The sequence below is a fragment of the Mobula birostris genome, chromosome 15 (assembly GCF_030028105.1).
Source record: "Mobula birostris isolate sMobBir1 chromosome 15, sMobBir1.hap1, whole genome shotgun sequence".
In the NCBI taxonomy this organism is placed as follows: Eukaryota; Metazoa; Chordata; class Chondrichthyes; order Myliobatiformes; family Myliobatidae; genus Mobula; species Mobula birostris.
Window position 1 is genome coordinate 53,409,766 of NC_092384.1, and position 21,706 is coordinate 53,431,471.

The window sequence follows — 21,706 nt, forward strand, 5'->3', positions numbered from 1 at the left end:
CTGCTGATTTGCTGAGCTCCTCCAGCATTTTATGTGTGTTGCTACATTGTTTTGTATAAGCTCGGGAGGCAGAGAAGCATGGTGGTTAGCGTTATGCCATTACAGTGCCAGTGATCTGGGTCTGCTGCCTGTAAGGAGTTTATACGTTCTCCCTGTAACTGTGTGGGTTTCTTCTGGGTGCTGTGGTATCCTCCCACATTCCAATGATGTATTGGTTAAGGAAGTTAATTGATCACATGGGTGTAATTCGGCACTGCGGGCTTGTTGAGCCAGAAGGACTTGTTACTTTGTGAAATCTCTAAATAAGTAAAAGTAAGTTCAGATTTTATATTGAACAGAATGTATTTTCTTTCTAATCATGGTATTATTCTAAACATTTGTTTCTTCTTGCTCGCTTGATGTCTTATTACTTCTGATGTCTTTCAGCAGCCCCAAGTTTTGAGGGAAGGGAACATATAGAACAATTGTTTTGGCTGGGATAGTTAGTTTAGTTGAGGGAACAAAAATTCTGCCTTGGAAAAGATGAACCAGAATTGGGTACTCTCAGTCTTGTAAACTATAGAAACAAGGTCTCTGATCAGCCCAGTTGCCCAAATTCTCAGTCATTCTCTCTCTAATAGATTAAATGATAAACCTGAGGATGCATAAGAGGCCAGAATTGGATTAATGCCGAGAATGGAGGGCAGTAGTGTAGTGAGGGTTACAATAGCAGTGACTAAATAGAAATGAATTAAACCACTAAACTTCAATGATTAATATTTGAGAATGGGTGTGAGGATTATTTGTTAATGACAAAAATAGTTGCTTTGTTTTAATGAAAATGTGCCTTCTGCATCTAGGTGACTTGTGATCAGATAGTTGAACGTCTGGAAGAACTGGAAAATGCTCCTCAACTGGCAGTGTTACCAATATATTCCCAGCTGCCTTCTGATCTTCAGGCGAAGATCTTTCAAAAGGTACAAATAAGTATTTTTGCTCATGAAGTGAGCTGAAAGTACATGAGGTTTCAGTTTATCTGTATTGTCAAAATCTTAGAAATGTGTTGCAGGTGTCACCATTAGTTCAATTGAATTTGATACGGTGTTGCTGAAGAAAGCCATTCAGATCCCTTTTCCTCCTCTCTTTGTTTTGCTGTACCCTTACAACTTAAGATTTTTTATAAATGCTTAGCAATCCCCTTGGCTTCCTTTTGCCCTTGTGTTAATTTGCAGTAGCCTATCAACCTGCCAGCATATTTCTGGGCTGCCATATTGAGATCAGCTTTTTGTGATCTCACATTCATAACAGGATTCAATGTAGGTACTGTAACTCCCTGACTTATAACTTTCAGTTTACTGGACTAAATTTACCCTCATCTCTATCTGAATAACCAAGTTATGGTCAGATGATACTGTGATGTGGAGGACTTCTGCACATGTGTTTTTGTTTTGAAGCATAGAATTGTTATGGCAAAAAGTAGAAACCGTTTGGCTTATTGAATCTGCTTGAGCTCTTTATAAACATTTTAGTCAGTTCATTTCCATGATCTTTCCCCCTCTTCCCTATAATATATTTTACCGTTAGATTTTCAAATACTGTCCATTTACATCTTAAGTTATAATTGGATTTTATTCCATATTATATTCAATTGAAGCCTTGAAGATTTCACAATCATCCACTTATGAGAAAAGTCTGTTGTACGTAAATATGTATGTTTCTCTTAATGTACTGAACAGCCTATGAATCACGAAGGACAAACAACCCTTGAACTCTCATTGTGGTTTGACTGAAAAACAGCAGGTTAATTTCCCCACAACATCAAATCAAAAGTTACAAATAATACTGATTATTTCACTATGTCTGGGACTAGTGAAGATACTCATTTCTGTAACGTGTTTCTCTGTAAAGGCTCCAGATGGAATCCGCAAGTGTATTGTTGCTACAAACATTGCAGAGACATCACTCACGGTGGATGGCATCATGTTTGTTGTTGATTCAGGATACTGCAAATTAAAAGTAAGTACAGTCAGCCCTCCTTATCCGCGAGTTCCGCATGCGCAAATTCAACCAACTGCGAATCGAGAAAACCCGGAAGTGCTCTTCCAGCACTTGTTGTTCGAGCATGTACAGACTTTTTTTTCCTTATTATTATTCCCTAAACAGTGCAGTGTAACAACCATTTTACATAGCATTTACATTGTATTAGGTATTATAAGTAATCTAGAGATGATTTAAAGTACACGGGAGGATGTGCATAGGTTATCGTGGATCGGGATAAAAAAAAACCCGAAGTTCTCTTACTAAGTAATTCAGAACAGGTACATCCGGTATTATTTAGCGTCAGTTAGTCAAACGTTTGTCTTAGTATATTGTATATATTTTACCTTTCTATGTATATAAAACACTTAAGAAATGTATGTTTCAGCGCCGGGCTCAGGAACGGAAATTCCCGAGTTCGATCCAGTGACAGATCGCTACCAAGCGTGCTCTCCATTTGTGCCGGATTGATGTGGAGGATCAAAAACCCAAAACCCAATAATTAAACCATTGCATTGCTTAGTAATAATTGTAGCTTTCATCGGGGCAGGGCCTTTCTCACTTTATCCTTTAAAATTGTTCCGATCGTTGACCGACTGTAGCCTAACACTTTTCCAATGACGGATGGCGTTTCACCTCTTTCCAATCGCTTTATTATTTCCACTTTATTTTCAATCGTGAACGTGATTATTTTCATGAACAGAAACATTTCAGATTCAGAGCTCCGCCACCAGGTCCTAATGTCCACCGCACTGAGACAGGTTAAATAAGGTCTGGGGTTCCACTGGGTCCTAAGGTCCACCGCATTTAGACAGGTTGAATAAGGGACTTGAGCATCTGCGTTTTTTGGTATCCGCGAGGGGTCCCGGAACCAATCCCTCACGGATAAGGAGGGCCGACTGTAGTTCAATGTTGCAAAGAGGGTGGAAAGGGAATGGACAGGAGAAAGGGAATATCTGTAACTGAATGAGGTGAAGTTGCCATGCTGAAGCTCTAAATATGAAGCAATCTGGTTGTTAGATTAATGAGGGCAGTTAAGAAAAAACAAAGAAACATGTAAAAGCTGTGAAACAAGGCCAGCTATCACAGAGAACTGAGACAAAAAGGGAAGTTTTGGAAACCTGCAGCAGATTGGGCAGTGTATGTGGAGAAAGAAAAGGCTGACTTAACTGGCTAATGTGAAACTGATTTGAGTTGTGTTTTATAATCAATGGAATATTTCTGTAATACTTGGAGTTGAATTCCTATGGTTTTGGCAGGTCAAAATTTAATATTTTTCCGTCTGGCATCTGGTTAGGAAAAGAAACAATATAAAAAAAACAATGTAAGAAAATTAAATGACTTGGTGTTCAAAGATACATTGCACTAATTTAATGTTTGACTTCTTATCCAGGTCTTTAACCCAAGAATGGGTATGGATGCTCTTCAGATTTATCCAATCAGCCAAGCCAATGCCAATCAGCGTGCAGGTCGAGCTGGGAGAACAGGTCCAGGCCAGTGTTTTCGGTAACAAATAATCTTTCCCTGGGTACAATTTTACAGATATGCTGTATTTCCAGTTCTTAAGATAATATTTCGTTTTCTCTTTGCATAATATTTGGAATTGGCATTCCTGTGATTATAGTATTGTGCCTAATCTGAATTGTGCAGTCTACTGGTATCCATTCTTAAATAGGGATACGTTAGGTACCAGTCCCATGATAGAATTGTTTTGCAGGTAAAAAAAACTACTTCATCTGAATATTAGCCATTGTCAAGACATGCTAAATTTTCAAAAAATTGTTTAACTTTACAAAGCAATAACTTTGTTTAAATTATTCTGGAGTGACAAAAGTAGATGCTCTGAATCAAAGAAAATGGAAAACATCGTCAAAAGTTTCATCAGTCTTTGCTGCCAAATTAACATACACTTGTCCAACTCACAGATTATGAACTTTTGTTGACTTGCTTAGTATTTAAACTTAAATGGAAGTTTTATTCTTTTGTCAGGTACAGGTAAAGCTGGCAAGACCAACATTTAGTGCCATCTGTAATAGTCCTCAATGAAATGATAATTAGCTACCTTCTTGAGCTGATAGTAACTGTGTTTGAGAAAAGGTTGTTCCAGGAATTGGCTCCAGTGATAATGAAGGAATGGTGCTCTTACTTCTAGGATTATGAAATGTGTTGACTGGAATGGATACTTGCTTCTAGTAAATAGTCCACAGTCAGAGAGTTCTACAGCACAGGAATGAGATCTTTTGCCTATCACATCTATGCCAATATTATTGCTCAACTATACAAAGTAATTTGCTTGCATTTTTGATCTTTATCCTTCTGTGGCTTGATTATTTAAGTGTCTGTAAAAGTTTCTTAAATGTAACGATTGTATCTGACACCACCACCTCCAGATAGCGCCACTTTGTGCAAAGCACATTTTCTCTGTGAAATCTCCTCAAACCTTCCTCATACCATAAACTTGTGCCTTCTTGCTTTTGATACCTCTACCGTGGAAAGATTATTTATGCCTCTTATAATATTATATACCTCTATCTCTCAGCCTCTCAGGGAAAACAAATGCAGCCTATCCAATCTTACCCTATAACTAATGTGCTCTAATCTAGGCAATATTCTGGTGGATCCTCTGCAATCTCCAGAAAAACATACTTTCGAAAGTGAACACAAAACTCCAAGTGCCATCCAACCAGTGTTTTGGAAAGTTGCAACATGGTATTTTCCAACTTTTATGTTCTGTGCCTTCTTCACCACCCAACCAGTTTTGTTGTTTTCAGAGAACGAGGTATGTGAACCCCAAGGTTCCTTTATTCATCAGCATTTTCAGTGCCCTTCTGTTTACTGTATATATCCCAACCTCTGACTTCCCAAGATGCATCACCTTGCACTTGTTGGGATTAAATTCCATCTGTCAATGGTCTGCCCAAATTTCATCTGATCTATAACCTGCTGTAGCCATAGGTGGCCTTCCTTGCCAGCCACACACCCTCAACTGTGGTGTAATCTGTATACTTATTAATCATACCTTCCCTATTGACAGCCTTCTCATTCTGTTACAACCCAACTAGCAAGGGACCCAGAAATGATTCCTGCAGAACACCACTGGTACAGCCTTCCAATTAAAAAAAAAAACACCCTTTCACTACCCTCCTCTGGCTTCTATCACCAAGCCATTTTTGGATCCCATTAACCAGTTCATTTTGTATCCCATGTGCCATAACTTTCTGGACCAGCCTACCATTCAGGAGCCTGTCAAATGCCCTACTAAAGTCCAAATAAAGTACATGTGCTGTCCTGTCTTCATTAATCTTCTCAGTTACCTCCTCAAAAAACTTGATCAAAAATAGTAAGTGAGGCAGGATTCCCTCTGTACAAAGCCATGCTTGATCAGTTCCTGTCTTTCCAAATGTACATAAATCCTATCTTGTAGGATTTTTCCAGTAATTTCCTTCTCATTTCTCTGAGGCTCACTAGCCTGTAGATACCTGGCTCACCTATGGTGCCATTCTTAATTAAGGAACAACATTAACTATCCTCCAGTATTCTGGCATCTGACATATGACTAATAGAGATGCACAAATCTCGATCATGGCTCTATCTATCTCTGTCCTTTGCTTCTTATGGAAGCCTGATATAGATCTATGCTGACTTGCTCCAGATTATTCACATATCTTTTCCTGAATTCGATACATTCCATGTTAGAGTCATAGAGTCATGGAACACTACAGCATATAAACAAGCTCTTAGGCCCACCTAGCCTGGGCCAAACCATTAATCTGCCTAGTCCCATCAACATGCACCTGCACCATAGCCTTTTATTCCCGTATCATCCTACTATTCACACTTCTCTTAAATGTTGAAATCGAGCTTGCATGCACCATTTGCGCTGGTTGCACACTCTCACAACCCTCTGAGTGAAGAAGTTTCCCCTCATATTCCTCGTAAACTTTTCACCTTTCACCCTTAACCCATGAGCTCTGGTTGTAGTGCAACCTAACCTCAGTAGAGAAAGCCTGCTTACATTTACCCTGTCTATACCCCTCATAATTTTGTATACCTCTATCAAGCCTCTCAGTCTTCTATGTTCCAAGGAATAAAGTCCTAACCTATTCAATCTTTCCTTATAAATCATGTCCTCCAGACCCAGCAACATCCCTGTAAATTTCCTCTGTACTCTTTCAACCTTATTTACATCTTTCCCGTAGGTACGGTCGGTGTCTGAAACTGCATCAATACTCTAAATTAAGCTTTACCAATGTGTTATACAACCTCTCCTGTTCTGAGTACTTTGATTTATGATGGGCAATGTGCCAAAAGCTTTCTTTACCTTCTCCTGAGTAAATACAGATGCAAAGAAATCTGTTTAAGATTTCCTGTATCTCTTTGAGGTCCATGAATAGATTACATCTGTGATTGTCCAGAGGACCAATTTTGTCCCTTGCTATTCTTTGTACATCGGTAGAAGCCTTTGGGGTTCTCCTTCACCTTGTCGGCTAGAGCAACATCATTGTCCTCTTTTATCTCTTCTGATTTCCTTCGTAAGTGTCCTCTTGTAGTTCTTACTCTGGTCAAGTACCTCATATGTTCCTGCCTGCCTATACCTGCTATACACCTCCTTTTTCTTAACCTGGGCCTCATTATCTCTTGAAAACTAAAGTTCCATAAACCTGTTATTCTTGCCTTTTATTTTGACAGGAATATACAAACTCTGTGCTCTCAAAATTTCACATGAGGCTTTATGGGACTGAGGAGTAAACTGAGGAGTAAAAAGGGTATGATCACATTAATGGGATTATACTATAATATTATAATGGGATTATAATAGATCTAGAGTTCATCCAGTTCCAGCTGCAACTCCTTAATATGGTCTGTGAGAAGCTGGATGGATTTCCTGTAGGTGTAGTTGTTAAGGACACTGGATCCTGGACCCGGACTCTGGACCCTGTCTTCCCATATCCTGCAAGAGGTGCATTTGAGTATCCTGTATGGCATCCCAGTGCTCTAAATGTGCAATAAGAAAGAAAGACTAAATAATAAAAAAGAAATCTACCTATGGCCTACTCCCCTCCTTGCTGAAGTCTAGATGAATCAAACTCTCAACTCCCCACTCCAACATTGGCCCACTCACACAATAGCTGCTCCCGCAATGGGCATTCAGTTTAACCTAACTACTTCTTATTGGTTCTTGCTAAGTACCTAATTATGTGGAATCCAGTGTCTCTTCGGGAACTGTGGCATGCAAAATGTGCAGACTGCCCTTGTTCGCTTCTTTTAAGCTCTCCCTCCAGACAATCTGGTCTCTTCTTGGGACGGTAGCACACAAAACGTGCCAACTACACCCACTTGCTTCTTTTAAGCGCTCTCCCTCTACGCAATCCGGTGCCTCCTCTGAACTGTGGCACACAAAATGTAAATGTTCTTGGGGAATACAGGTAAGAAATATTCATTTAGAACCTTGCCTACAATTCCTGGTAATCCACACTCAGATTACTCCTTTGGTTCCCATAATAACTAATTCTTTCCCTCGCTCCACTCATGATGTTGTTGCTGCATATATCATAATTGAGATATTGCATGGTGAACATTATGGTAACATCTTTGTACATTTCCCTAAACTGTTACATTAATAGATTGCTGAAATTAAAAATATTCAGTTTTATGTGCATTTATTCTTGTGATTAATGTTAAGTTTGACCAAGTATGCTGTTAACTAAAGATAATCTATAGTTACATATGGTAAGAGTGAATGAAGAAACATGTACTTTGATTTTCTTCAAATTGATAGATTTATTTATTCAACCACACAGGTTGTACACACAAAGTGCATATAAAAATGAGATGTTGACCACCACTGTACCTGAAATCCAGCGAACAAATTTGGCTAATGTGGTCCTGTTGCTTAAGTCCCTTGGTGTTCAAGACTTACTCCAGTTTCATTTCATGGACCCGCCACCTGAAGATAATATGTTGAATTCTATGTATCAACTCTGGATCCTAGGTGCTCTTGACAATACAGGTAATTAGAAAATTATGAGGAAATTTTTCTGAACCTTCAAGTTCAAATGTAATTGCCATTCAGCCAGTCACACGTATGCAGCTAAATGAAACAATGTGCCTCTGTAATTTGCAAGATGCGAAATCAGTACATGGAGCCACACATAGCACATATAGTTACAACTGCACATACAGTCACAAGTCCCTGAATGACGTGGCCTGAAGTTTGATGGCGTATGGGATGTTATCCTGGAGCCATGTTTCTGCAAGAACGAGCTCGCAGCAGTGGCTCAGCCACAGATGAAGGCTAATCAGCTTGCCTTGCGCTGGGTCAGCCGCAGTTGAAGGCAATCCAGCCTGTCATCCAGGGAGTGAACACTGGAGAACAGCACTGATGGGTGAACCATTGTGCAGGAGCCAGGCCTAAACCCAGCACGGATTTCAGTGCACCCTTAGTGCCTCTGTCCACGCATCAACCAAGGTCATGCAACTCCCCCGCTGTTGGTATCACCAATGAACTAATAATTGACCAGACTTGCAGTATTTTGTATTATCATTGTCTAACAGGGTCTTGCAATCACAAGAAAAATGTATTAAGATAAAAATTTGCACCATTTGCTGTCCCTGGAGAAGCTCCTGCGACCAAACGCACAGCCATCTTACCGGAAGAATAGAATGCATCGTTTAATACTTCTTTGGGAAAATAGTGTTTAACTAAAGAACTATGGATTTTGCCAAGGGTGTGCAGATCTGGAAATGTGACACTAACCTGCCAGATCTGTATTTAACCTAGATGTGTCAGTTGGTGTTTAGGAAATCTCTATGGAAGATTATAAGTACAAATGTAATTGGAGTTCCAGGATTTAACCTTGGATGCATGAATTCCCCGATCTCTTTCAAACTGAAATGCTAGTGAGAGCTAAGTTGTATGGTTTTAGAATGAAGGAGCTATTATTGTAATCCCAATGGAGACACTTCAGTTTTCAAGCCACTATTCTGAATCATAGTGGATTAAGACAGCTGAGTGAGTAAAGGAGTTAAATTAATCGGCACGTGGATGAAAGAGCCATTGTTCTTGCTTTTACTATCAAGTAAGATTTACAAGCCATGACTGTCAATGTATTTGCGTGCAGGAGATGATTCTTAAGATTGCTGACTTCTGAAATCATGAGTTGGCTTAGTGCTAACTTCATCTTTCTTACCCTAATGGTGTGTCTGAAGATAAGACATAGAAACAGAATGAGGTCATACAGCTCATTGAGTCTGCTCCACAATTCGATTGTGGCTGATTTACAATTCCCCCTCAACCCCATTCTGCTGCCTTCTCTCCGTATCTTTGACACTCTTACTAATCAAGAACCTATCAACCTTCACTTTAGTATTCCCAATTACTTGACCTGTAGAGCCATCTGTGGCAATGAATTCTACAGAGTGACCATCATCTAGCTAAAGAAATTCCTTCACTGTTTTAAAAGGACATCTTTTAATTTGAGGCTGTGCCCTCTGGTGCTAGACTCTCCCACTACTGGAAATTGAATACATGTTTGATTTGAAAGATGACTTGGAGACAAAAGGTCCTAAATTCTTGAAATGTATTAAAAAAAACTCTGTAGCAAATACATTCCCTCAGTCCAGTGATAAAGAAGATGGAAAAGTGAGCAGTAGTACAAATAAAGCATTTTGAGCTTGCTGAGTTGCTGTTAGTTTATTAATGTCTTGCATACTGAGATACAGTGGAAAAGCTTTGTGTAGGCTTTGATTATGTTGTCAGTGTAGATGGAGGGCGACTGGTTTGTGTGATGGACAAGGTTGTGCTCACAATTTTCTGCAGAATTTATTGTGTATTGCTTAAGGTTTCCAGCATGTACAGAATCTCTTGTGTGAGTGACACTACAATGTCCAGTCAAGCTTTCTTTTGAGTATTTTGATTACTCAGAAAGTAGATGTGTTCACTTTGGAAGTACTCTGCCAATTTTTTCATCTTATCCGTTTAATTTTGATAACGGGAAGTAGCTACATCATGCACTAGGCCATATCTTGACAGTGATTGGTGTTTTTGAATGCAATTGCTTTTATTAGACCATTTGCTCAGAAACAACTCATAGACTTGCAGGGACCCATTTTATTACTGTCAGTAACAGATGGCAGCAAATTGACCACTATTTTCAGTTGGTTGACTCCATTTGTAGTCCAGCAACAGAACCTGGTCTTGCAGAGACTTGATAACATTTTGCAGAGGAGAAGCCTCTCTGGAAGGCTAAAATTAGAGATCTCATTCATTTCACTGCATGTGTCAGCCTGAGGAATGGAGAAGATGATTATTATTTCCAATTATATATCAAATTATTTATAATTTTCATTGCCTTTTCATGAAGATGTACAAGCTTAATTACTTTGTTAGATTATTAATTGTTTACATTAATTTTTTTTAACTATTTTACACTATTTTTAAATGTCCCTGAATATCAGACAATTTATTGTTAATATTATTTTCATAGCTCTACACTTCAGTTGATTTACTAACTGTAAAATTTTCCTGTGTTCTGGGGACAAGGCTCTGGATATAAACCTCCATGCAATGACACTTGCTCACTGACTGCTGGTTACAGAGGGCCAACAATGCTGGTTTTCTGCGTCTTGCCTAGATGATGCAGGCTTGTGGAAATCACAGCTGGTGATCCAGACACTGGGCCAACTAGTCTTATTGATCTGCTATTTTATGTAGTTTTTTTTTTACCGTTCTAGGCAGCCTGACTCCAACTGGAAGGATGATGGTTGAATTCCCACTTGATCCTGCTCTGTCAAAGATGTTGATAGTGTCGTGTGACATGAGCTGTAGTGCTGATGTCCTCATCATTGTGTCGATGCTTTCGGTGCCCGCCATCTTTTATCGACCAAAGGTATGTGAGAGAATCTAAAATCAGTACTCTTTTAGAGAGAGCTGAAACCTACTTTTACCCAAAAGGTGCAATATTGACCATCCTCTGCTTACTCCTCACGTTGTCTTTATTAAACAGGCTGCATTAACATTTTTATTTATTTTAATTTAGAGAAGCAGCATGTAACAGGCCCTTTTAGCCCAATGAGCTCACACTGACCAATTACACCCATGTGACCTACTATCTTTGGAAGGTGGGAAGAAACTGGAGTACCCTGTGGAAAACCGCACGGTCACGGGGATAATGTACAAATTCCATACAGACAGTGGCAGAATTGAACCTACGTCGCTGGCGCTGTTAATTGCATTATGCTAACTGCTAGGCTACCATGCCGCCCTGAATTCAAGTAGTAGTATCTAATACATGAAACTGCAGAGGCTGTAATCTGAAACAATAATCAAACAGCTTGACCTATTGAATTCCTCCAGCTGTTTGCTTTTTGCTGCATGTTATTTTAACCCTCTCCTTTTAGATAAACTATATAGAATTAATATCGAATTTTTATAATCATGAACAGAGGGAACTTGGGGTTTAAGTTCAATTTCCCCGAAAGTGGCAATAGAGATAGATAGAGTGATGAAGAAGTTATATGGCATGCTTGCCTTCATAGATCAGGAGATTGTAAAAGTATTACAACTTCACAAAACACTTGTTAGAATATTGTGTGCATTTCTGGTTGCTGCACTATGGGAAGGATATGGTTGTGCTGGAAAGAGTGCAAAAGAGATTCACCAGGAGGTTGCCAGGGTGGAAAGGCTTGATTTATGGGGAGAAATTGGATAGGTTAAATTTGTTTTCTTGAAGGAGACTGAGGGATAACCAGATGGAGAGGTATAATATTACTTGGGGCATAGACAGGGCAGGTAATTAGTATGTTTTACCGTTGGTATCAGAAACCAAAGGACACAGGTTTAAAATGAGGATTTTTAAAGGGGATTTGAGGGGGTGTCTTTCTTTACAGAGAATAACTGATATTGAATGCAATCATTATGTTTCGGAGATATTTAGACTGGCATTTATAAAGGTAAGGCATAGAAGGATGTGGGCCTAATATAAGAAAGTGGACTAGTATAGATGGGCAAGAACGTCAACATAGATGTGATGAGAAGGACTTGAAGACTATGATTCTGTAATGTTATCTTTGCAATTAGGAGCCAGTTCTTGGATCTGGTATTTGTTTGTATTGTTTAAAGGTTCTGTGGATTGCAAAACTACTTGAAGTAAACTTCAACAACGTCTTGGTTTGAATTTTAGTTGGTGACGAAATCTGAATCTGATCTGCTGTCCCAAGTCATTGAGTGTGTGGTCCTTGCTCCCAAGCCAAGCTGACCCTCCTTATCCGGGGGTCATCCTATAAATACAATTAGACCTTGGCAATGTCCCAGAGCCCATACACCCAGGCAACTCTGACAACCTTTTGATGACAGTTCATCAATGTCAGAATCCATTTTATATTCGCCCCACATCAAAACAGTTTAAATAGACTTTACTCAATAGTTTTAGAAATTATTGTAACATTCCTAATTGTACTGGAAACTAATTAAAACATTAAAAAGCAAGTTACCTTTCCTTTTTTTGGACAATGTTTCATTAGTTGTATAGTCTTTAAAGAGAGAACAAAATTATAAAGAGCTAGTTGTTTAAAAGGTTCGCTTTTCCCTTCGGACCAAATGATTTCAGAATTTCATTGGAAATCTTATCTTCACTGGCTGCCTTTCTGACTTTTAGACTCCAAATTGCACTTTCCATCTCTGACATCAGTATTTTAGGTTGATTAGTCATTTGATTTAATACTGGTAAATCCTCAATCCTGCTATCTTTAAATAATTCCGAGATGTACTCAACCCATCTGTCCATGATCTCTTCTTTTTCATAGCATGGATTACCACTACCGTCTTTAATATACCCAGCTGATGGCATGGTCCTCTTTAATTTCATCATATCCTTTACCTTTTGGTGAAGGCCTCTATAATCATGACTTCGTTCATACTGCTCAATTTCTTCACACTGTTCATTCATCCAATTCTCTTTCGCTTCCTTAAATTTTTTTTGAATCAAGTGGTGTTGGGCCTTGTAGAGTTCATTATCCCGATGTTTTACCTTTCTTCAGTTAACTTTCTCAACTTATTGGTGAACCAAGGTTTATGTCTTTTTCTCCTTTTCCGATAACCCAAAGTCTTTTCCGCAACTTCTGTCACTGTTGTTTTGAACTCTTCCCAGATGTTCTCCACTGCCATGTCGCTACCCTCGTCATCTAAGACTGAAAATCTATTCTCCATTTCGACCAAATATTCGATCTTTTTTGCATCATCTGTAATGAGTAAATCAAAGTCTATCTTATTTTATAGAACCGACTGGGTACTAAAATATAGTCAATTTGGTTTTTTACTGAACCTTTTAGCAATACTAAGCAACAGTTATATGACAGGAAATCTTCCAGAGGACTTTCTCAAATCGGTATTTATCGCCTTACTGGAAAAGCCAAGTGCGATAAAACGTAACGAACACAGGACGATAAGCATAATGTCTCACTGCGTCAAGTTACTGTTGAAAATAGTGTTTGGCAGAATGAAAGGTACAATCAGTGATGAAATTGGAGAAACACAGTTTGGTTTTCGTAAAGGCTCAGGAACAAGGGAAGGAATATTTGCGTTGGGAAATATCATGGAGAAATGCATTGAGGCACAAAGGACCATCTGCTTATGCTTTATTGAATATGAAAAGACTTGATAAAGTAAGACACAAGAAAGTAATAGAAGTGCTGAACAAGTACGATCTGGGATGGGAGAATGTGCAAATAATAAGGAACTTGTATTGGAAACAGAAAGCGGTGGTCAGGGTAGAAAATGAGCTATCACCAATGGGCATGTATTAAACGAGGCATATGGCAAGGCTGTGTTGGCTCGCTGGATTTGTTCAACCTCTACGGAGAATGGATTTTTCGGGAATGCAACCATCAGGAGACAGGTATTCCAATCAGAGGCTGGAAGGTGGATAACATCAGGTATGTGGACGACACCGCGTTGATAGCTGACAGCGAATGCGAACTGCAAATTATGCTGAATAAGGTGAATGAGAAAAGCCTTGACTACGGACTAAAAATCAACCCTAAGAAAACAAAATTGATGGTGGTAAGCAAAACAACCACTAAAGACTCATTCATGATGGTATCATTACAAGCGAATGGACAAGGCATTGAACAGATGCGAAAGTTTGATTATCTTGGCAGTTGTCTGACAGATGATGGGAGATATGAAGTTGAGATCAGAAGGAGAATAGGTATGGCTAAGACCCAGTTCATGAAGCTAAAAGATCTACTATGAAATCAGAAGGTAAACATCCAAAGTAGAATCGGCTTCCTTGAGTGTTATGTATGGTCAGTGCTGAGGTGTGGATCAGAAATATGGACCCTGAAGAAGGATGACATGAAATGAATTAATGCTTTTGAAATGTGGTACTATCGACGAATGTCGAAGATCAGCTGGGTAGAGAAAGTTTCAAATGAGAGGGTTTTGTCCGAAGTTGATAGACCATGGATACTGCTGGAGAAGATCATGAAGTTAAATGTTGCTTATTGTGGACACGTTACGTGGAGAGATGACATCTTGTTGGACTTGCTATATGGAAAGGTGGAGGGAAAGAAAGGAAGAGGAAGGCAAAGAACAACGTGGCTGAATAACATCAAGGATTGGACCAAGCTGGACAAGACTAGGGATGTTGTGGACAAATATCGGAACAGAGGGGCATGGAGGGAAGTCGTCCGCCAACTGGAAATTCCAGATGCGGCCTAACAACGATGAGTTATTTAAAATTGAGGTTCATACAAACTACTTCTCTTGCAGTGTGGTTGTCTCTGGAGTTCTCTGCCTTATGGAGGCCAGATCATTAAAAGTATTTAAAATGATTTTTTGATTGATCAGAGTATTGAGATGAAGATTAGAGCCCTGAGATAGATCAACCATGATTGTGTTGAAAGGCAGAAGAGACTTGAGGGCAGGTTGCCTACTCCTGCTGTTATTTTTTTGTGTTCTTGGATGGTGAGCCAATTCGAATACTCCTTACAACAACTGGCTCAGATGTAAATCTAAGGGAGTAGAAGCAAATACCTCTGGCTCCTTTTTCTAATTTGTCCTTCACTGGTCAGTTGAACGGTGAGTTCAGCAATGAAGCGAGAATCTGACCTCTCATTCACGTCTGACATCCCTGTCTCAGTGCCTGGCTATAGCTGCCCGAGATGGCCTGAAAAGTAAGTGGAGGATAATCAGTATTTTTCTGCTTAGGTTTGGATAAAAGTAGATGCTGACAGCCCATTAATTACAATACTACCACACTTGAAAATATACCATGCTTCTGCTTCAAGGTTGAGTGTCATATGCAATAATCCCTGGATTATTTTTTATAAACTAATTTAAACAAAATTAATAAATAATGATTTTATTGTAATTCGTGTTTGATCTTCTCATGTCCTTTGACTATTTAGTAGTTTAAATGTTGATTGTTAAATCTTATTAAAATATGGCCATCTTGCTTAATTTCACCATTTTTTGCCACTTTAATAGAAAATTTATTCCTCTATTAAATTCAAAATGGTGTTTTTATATTTCTTCTTAATGAAAAGCTAAGATCATGTTATCTTGCAAATGGAGTGTTAGACTTCAGATTATAGCATGGTGCAACAAACAAGCATCTCTTTTCCTCCACACCTTTAACCTTACAGTTTCATTTTATTTCATTTCATTTTTAAATTTTATTAATATAATCTTCTACAGCTATAAAACAGAGATCCAAAAATTAGTATATATATAATTAATAAAGCTGAAGAAAAAAAGATACATATGCTAATGAAAAAAATATTTATAAAAGAAAAAGAAGGAAAAAAGAGAACCCCAGCTAACTAAAACAAAAACCCAAATATAAAACAAAAAAAAGAGAAAAAAAAAAACCTATTAGGAACTGACTCCCGGAGCAATACATCTTATAAACATTTATAAATATAAAAAAAGAAAACAACAACCACCAAATTACATTTGCATAACATAAAATTGGAAGGAAACCGTGTAAATTGATTCAAATTAAATGATAATATTTAGCAAAAGAGCCCCACCTTCTCTCAAAATCAAATCGGGGATCAAAAGTTCTACTTCTAATTTTTTCCCAACTAAGACATAACATTACTTGGGAAAACCATTGAGTTAGTGTAGGAGCAGAGGTATCTTTCCACTTCAATAAAATAGCTCTTCTTGCCAACAATGTAACGAATGCAATTGCATGTTGGTTTGAAAATGAAATACCCTGAATATGATACGGAACTATTCCAAATAGAACAGTCGGTGTACTAGGTTGTAAAATAATTTTCAAAGCTTTAGAAATTGTAGAAAGTAAAGATTTCCAAAAAGATTTCAATGAGGGACATGACCAGAACATATGTGACAAAGTAGCTACTTCATTTTTGAACCTATCACAATAATTATCTATATTAGGAAATATTTTGGATAGCCTCTCCTTTGTTAAATAATAGCGGTGAACAATTTTAAACTGAATTAAACAATGATTGGCACATATCGAAGAAGAATTAACCATTTTCAAAACTCGCGACCGGCCTTCATTAACAAAAGTCATATTAAGTTCTCTCTCCCAATCTTGTTTAATTTTTAGTGAGAGGTAACCTTGCAGTTTCTGAATCCATCTTCCTATTCAAATTTAGACACCTGCTTTCCTTTTCACCATCCAGAACCCACAAACTACCTGTTAAATGCTACGATGATTTATTTCTATTTTATTTCCATTTCATATATTATGATTGTGGCAACTGTTCTGTTAAAATTGTTGTGTTTTTTCTTCCTTGTCAAGATATTGTACTTTTGGCCATCTTCAGTGGCTGCATTATCTATTTCAAAATTTTGGTGTACTGTTACAAGGTACACTGGAAAAATAAATATTTTAAGGTCACTGAAATGGGTGAATTTTAGTGTTCATTTACCTTTACAGGTGAAACTCTGAAATGAGGACATCCATTGTGCAAAAACTGGTATCTTACTTACTTGTGTTTCCTTCTCATGATCTATATGCATTTAAAATTTACAGGGCCGAGAAGAAGAGAGTGATCAGATGAGAGAGAAGTTTGCTGTGCCAGAAAGTGACCATTTGACATATCTTAATGTTTACCTGCAGTGGAAAAATAACAATTATTCTACTATTTGGTGTAATGAACACTTTATTCACGCCAAAGCCATGAGGAAGGTAATAAAATAGTTGATTTTCTGCTGTATTAATTTTTGTACATTTTAATAGGTTATTGGATTTAATTTCTTTTTGTATCAGAAACAGTAAGGTCCTAGCTAAAAATTGGAAGTTGTATGTTGTACATTATTAGCCCTTTAAGAAGTAAAACAGCCTCACCCGCCTAATTGTTGTCACTGACTGCTAATCTGACTATTCCTTAGTCCTTGCTAAAGCGTGATGGTTCACAACAGCACTGTTATCATAAGATTTAAAGGAGTTTTTCTTTAGTTTTTTAAAAAATATATTCTAACTCCCTTCTGCAGAAGCAAATATGCCTACTAAATTTTACAAATTACTACTATTATTTAAAAGTGGATAATTGTCCTCAATTTTTCTGCCTCAACAGCAACTTTAATTGATTCTGTAAATTGAGAACTGATATGGGCCTAGTGAGCTAAGATGGTCCCCTATGTCTTGTGGAAATCTGGAAAAAGTTGGGTGCACTGAAGTAACCAGATGAATTTTATATATTGGATCTGGTTCTTTTACTGCAATATGAGAAATATCATAGAAAGCCCGGCTGGACTGTACAGGTGCTCTTGTACGGTCCAGCCTGGATATGTTATAAAATTTGTGCTTAGTTCATTTATATGTATCCTTTACCATTGATGATTTTTTTTCTAGATAAGTACTAATGTACTTTCCTAACCTACGTTCAACCAGAAAATCCCCATCCATGTTTTTTTTAATTTCTGAAAAGCATATCCATAGATTCTTTGTTATATTGTTGATACGAGATCCATCAAATACACCCATGATTTTTGTAACTTTGTTCCTTGGCTTCTAGTGCTATAATTGTAGGTTCCTTTGAATAAAACACATCCTTTTACTATATCATCTAATATTCCTAAAATGTTTTACATCTTGGTCATTTCATCTCTCAAGTCTGACATCCAACTCCAAAATTGACTTCTTGTTTCTAATTCACTTATTTGTAAATATCTTGGCATGGATCAATGTCATTAAAGTAATATATATTTTTTCCTTTTCTAAGTTGCCCTATTTTTATGAGCCCTCTTGGTTCTCTTCCTTTTTTTTTGGCGTGTGCCTGCGTATGTGTGAGTCTGTGCGTCTGCGTGTCCGTGTGTGCGTCCGTGATGATGGATTTTTCATGGCTTTTTTACAAGGCGCAGAGCGAGAAAGAGAGAGGGAGAGAGACTGTGTGGCGCGCCACTCCTCACACAGACATCCTTCACAGTATTTTCCCTTTGTTTGTATGAGGTTGAGTTGCGATCTCGGCACTCAACCTGGCACGGATGGAAAACGTACTCGGGGGCAGACCCGACTAGTTTCGAACTCGGGGACCTCCGCTCCCAGGTCTGGCGCCGATGTCGTTGCGCCACCAGCCGGCTCCGTTGGTTCTCTTCCATTGCAGAAATCACTTTTCCTTGGACACAGTTTTATTCTACTATGCAAAATGGCACCTTTCCAAATTCTAAATGGACAGATTACAGTTGAGTCTTTGGGCACTTAATTTATGAATGAAACAAGTGGAAAGTACTGAATATTTAAACTCTTGCTAGTGACCTGATTGGCCAATAATTTATGCAATGGTCAGAAATAATAAAAATTTAAGTTAGTTATATAAAACCTATTTCCAAGTAGAACTGTTTGCCTTGAAAAGCTGAATGAAAACTGAAATTCTTTCGGAAGGATATGAGATCTAAAGTATGTGGTCAATTGTATGTTCTCCGTAACTGTCTGGAGAAAGCCCCTTTAGATTCAGCAGGGAGCGATTTTTGTATTGGATAGCTTGTTGGAGTTAACAAACGAATGCCAAGAAGCATGAGAGGAAGTTAAAGGAAAAAATATGTCTTGAAAGTTGTATTGGATTTGGTAACTTACCTCTCTCTTTTATCAAAGGTTCGAGAAGTTCGATCTCAATTAAAGGATATCATGGTGCAGCAACGTATGAATATTGTAAGCTGTGGTACTGACTGGGATATCATCAGAAAATGTATCTGTGCAGCTTACTTTCATCAGGCTGCAAAACTTAAGGTCAGAAAGCTATGTGATATGGAGTATGCTGTTTGTAGTTTTTGATTGACTGTGTCCTCACATCCCTCCAATTGGTTCTTTTATTTTACTTTTGTCAGTGTAATGTTTTTGGCATTATTACTATTGTCATTAACTGCTTCTTATTTTGGCCTCTTGTGCACTGTATAAGGAGGAAGTATAGAATTTTGTGAGTTACATCTCCTTTATGGGTAATGATTGTTCTCAAGTGATGTGCTTGTTGTATAGTCACTTCAAAATAATCTACTGTGTGAGTTTTTGACATGAAAAAATCATGCCTTATTTATCTGCCAATGGATAGGTGCTAAAATTTATTATTTCTTACTTTCATTTCATTGTATATGTCATAATTTTTTGGATAATTTTGTTCCAGTTTTACATTTTTTTGTTCTATTCTATGAGAAGTAACTATCTTATTATTTGCTTTGCAGGGTATAGGAGAGTATGTGAATGTGAGAACAGGCATGCCTTGCCATTTGCATCCAACTAGTTCACTTTTTGGCATGGGATACACACCAGATTATATTGTGTACCATGAACTGGTGATGACTTCAAAGGTAAGCTTAAGATAACAGTTTCTGTTGAATAAAAATAACAAATTATTTTTAAATACTGTAAATTATATGTAACGCCCTTCATGGTTTGGGTGAATTTCAGTGGAAAATGAATGGGATTTCAGTAGGGAAATGTATATGTGTTTCATCATATCATCTTGTGGCTACCCTGAAGATTTGCAAAGCTGTATAAATCTCCCAGTAAATTTATATTTTTACGTAAATACTTGTTTTTTTTTTAAATAGGGTCCTGTTTTTGATACTATGCTTTAATTTTATGGGAAAATAACAAGACCTACTTGTAGAATTTTCTATATTTCTTCATAAAACCAGCAACAAGTTTAGAATTTCTACATGATTGCTGAATTTACTAGTTGCTGTTGAGGGCTTGTTTTTGGGAATGCACGTCAGTGTCAAAGTTCAGCATTGCAGCAATAGCCTAGCATCTATGCTGGAAAATGCAATCAGATAGTGCAGGAGCAGCTGCAAGGACAAGCTAAGTTTCATTAAGTAAACAAGTTCATTTGTAATTTTTTTCTTATTTTATTGTTTTAAGTGCATTTTGATATCTTGCTAATTCATAAAAGAAATAATTTTTATGTCTTAAGTAGTTTTGGAATGTTTCTGTGTGATAGAAATATTAATTGTTTTAGCAACTGGTCAAGATGGTGGGGTGTGGCTTAGCATGATGTTAGTTGTTTATTCCTGTAGCTTTATGGGTGAGGCTTGATCTGCCCATTCAAATGATGGCATTTAAGCACACAAGATCCGCAACTGCATGAGGTTTTGCCAGTTTCAGGGGAAATCTGTTCCCAGTTTACAAAGAAAGAGTGCAGCATATAATTTGGTACATTAAATCTCCACTTTGGCAGGGTATCTATCTTGTTGGCTGTGCATAGAAGACCTGAGGAATGCTAATCACCAAGGTTGTTTGAATGAATACAGTAGGATGGCTTTATTTGTACCAACTACTTTGTTGAATATATAATCTGTGCTTTTCCTCAGCAATATATTTTTGCCAGAAAATATTTGAACTTTGACTTCATATGTGATGAATTCAATTCTGTTTTCTAGGAGTACATGCAGTGCGTTACTGCAGTGGATGGAGAGTGGTTAGCTGAACTTGGGCCAATGTTTTATAGTGTTAAGCAGGCTGGTAAAACGCGACAGGTATGTTGGGGTAAATTCAATGGCTTACAGTCAATTTAATGTTTTGAAATGTTTTGTATATTGATTTGTTCTTTTTTTGATTACCTGTATAAAACAAGATTCGTGCATTTTCATAAAAATAATTAAAATGGCTGTGATGATAGAGGAATGGTGTTAAAATATGAAACTTTTAAGAGGCATGAAGAAAAAGTTAATTGACGTGGAAAAGTATGGGATAATGAAAGACAGCACAGATGTATAAAGACATATTATTTTTTGCTATCTTGTTTGATTTCACTGAAATAATTGAGAGTGTAGGAGAAGAAGCTGCAGTTGATGTTATGTTTTATGGACTTTTAAAGGCTTTTGGCCAACCTTCACTTAATATGCATTAAAAAGACAGTAACAGCTTGGATATAAAATTGAGTAAGTGCCATACACATAAATTTTGTCTCCTGTTTTAATGAAAGATTTACTTGGAAGTGGTTCAGCTAAGGTTCATATGGTCAAGAAGAGTCATCTTGTATGGGTGAATGCAATGAAGATATTTCCCCCAAGTAGGGGCTCCAAATCAGGGAAAAATGAATTTAGGTGAAGGGACCAGCCATTTAGAACTCAGCAGAGGACTAATTCAAAATTGGTCTTGTATAACCATGAAGGATTAATATGTGATCTTGTGGTTAAAAATTCTCTAAGATGTAGTGAGTACATTATAATTCAAGTACAATTTGAGGATGAACACCATTAGGTCAGAACAAGTGT

General features: G+C 37.7%; 1 protein-coding gene across 1 annotated transcript in view; it reads left to right on the forward strand.

The window, feature by feature from the left end:
- Window positions 1–21,706, forward strand: part of dhx38 (DEAH (Asp-Glu-Ala-His) box polypeptide 38) — a 102,521-nt gene that overhangs the window by 56,534 nt on the left and 24,281 nt on the right. Inside the window, exons 17-25 of the mRNA XM_072279820.1 lie at window positions 840–956; window positions 1,888–1,995; window positions 3,410–3,522; window positions 7,818–8,026; window positions 10,750–10,904; window positions 17,028–17,183; window positions 19,089–19,223; window positions 19,673–19,798; window positions 20,870–20,965. Of these exons, the coding sequence (XP_072135921.1) occupies window positions 840–956; window positions 1,888–1,995; window positions 3,410–3,522; window positions 7,818–8,026; window positions 10,750–10,904; window positions 17,028–17,183; window positions 19,089–19,223; window positions 19,673–19,798; window positions 20,870–20,965 (1,215 nt within the window). The remainder of the gene's footprint in view (window positions 1–839; window positions 957–1,887; window positions 1,996–3,409; window positions 3,523–7,817; window positions 8,027–10,749; window positions 10,905–17,027; window positions 17,184–19,088; window positions 19,224–19,672; window positions 19,799–20,869; window positions 20,966–21,706) is intronic.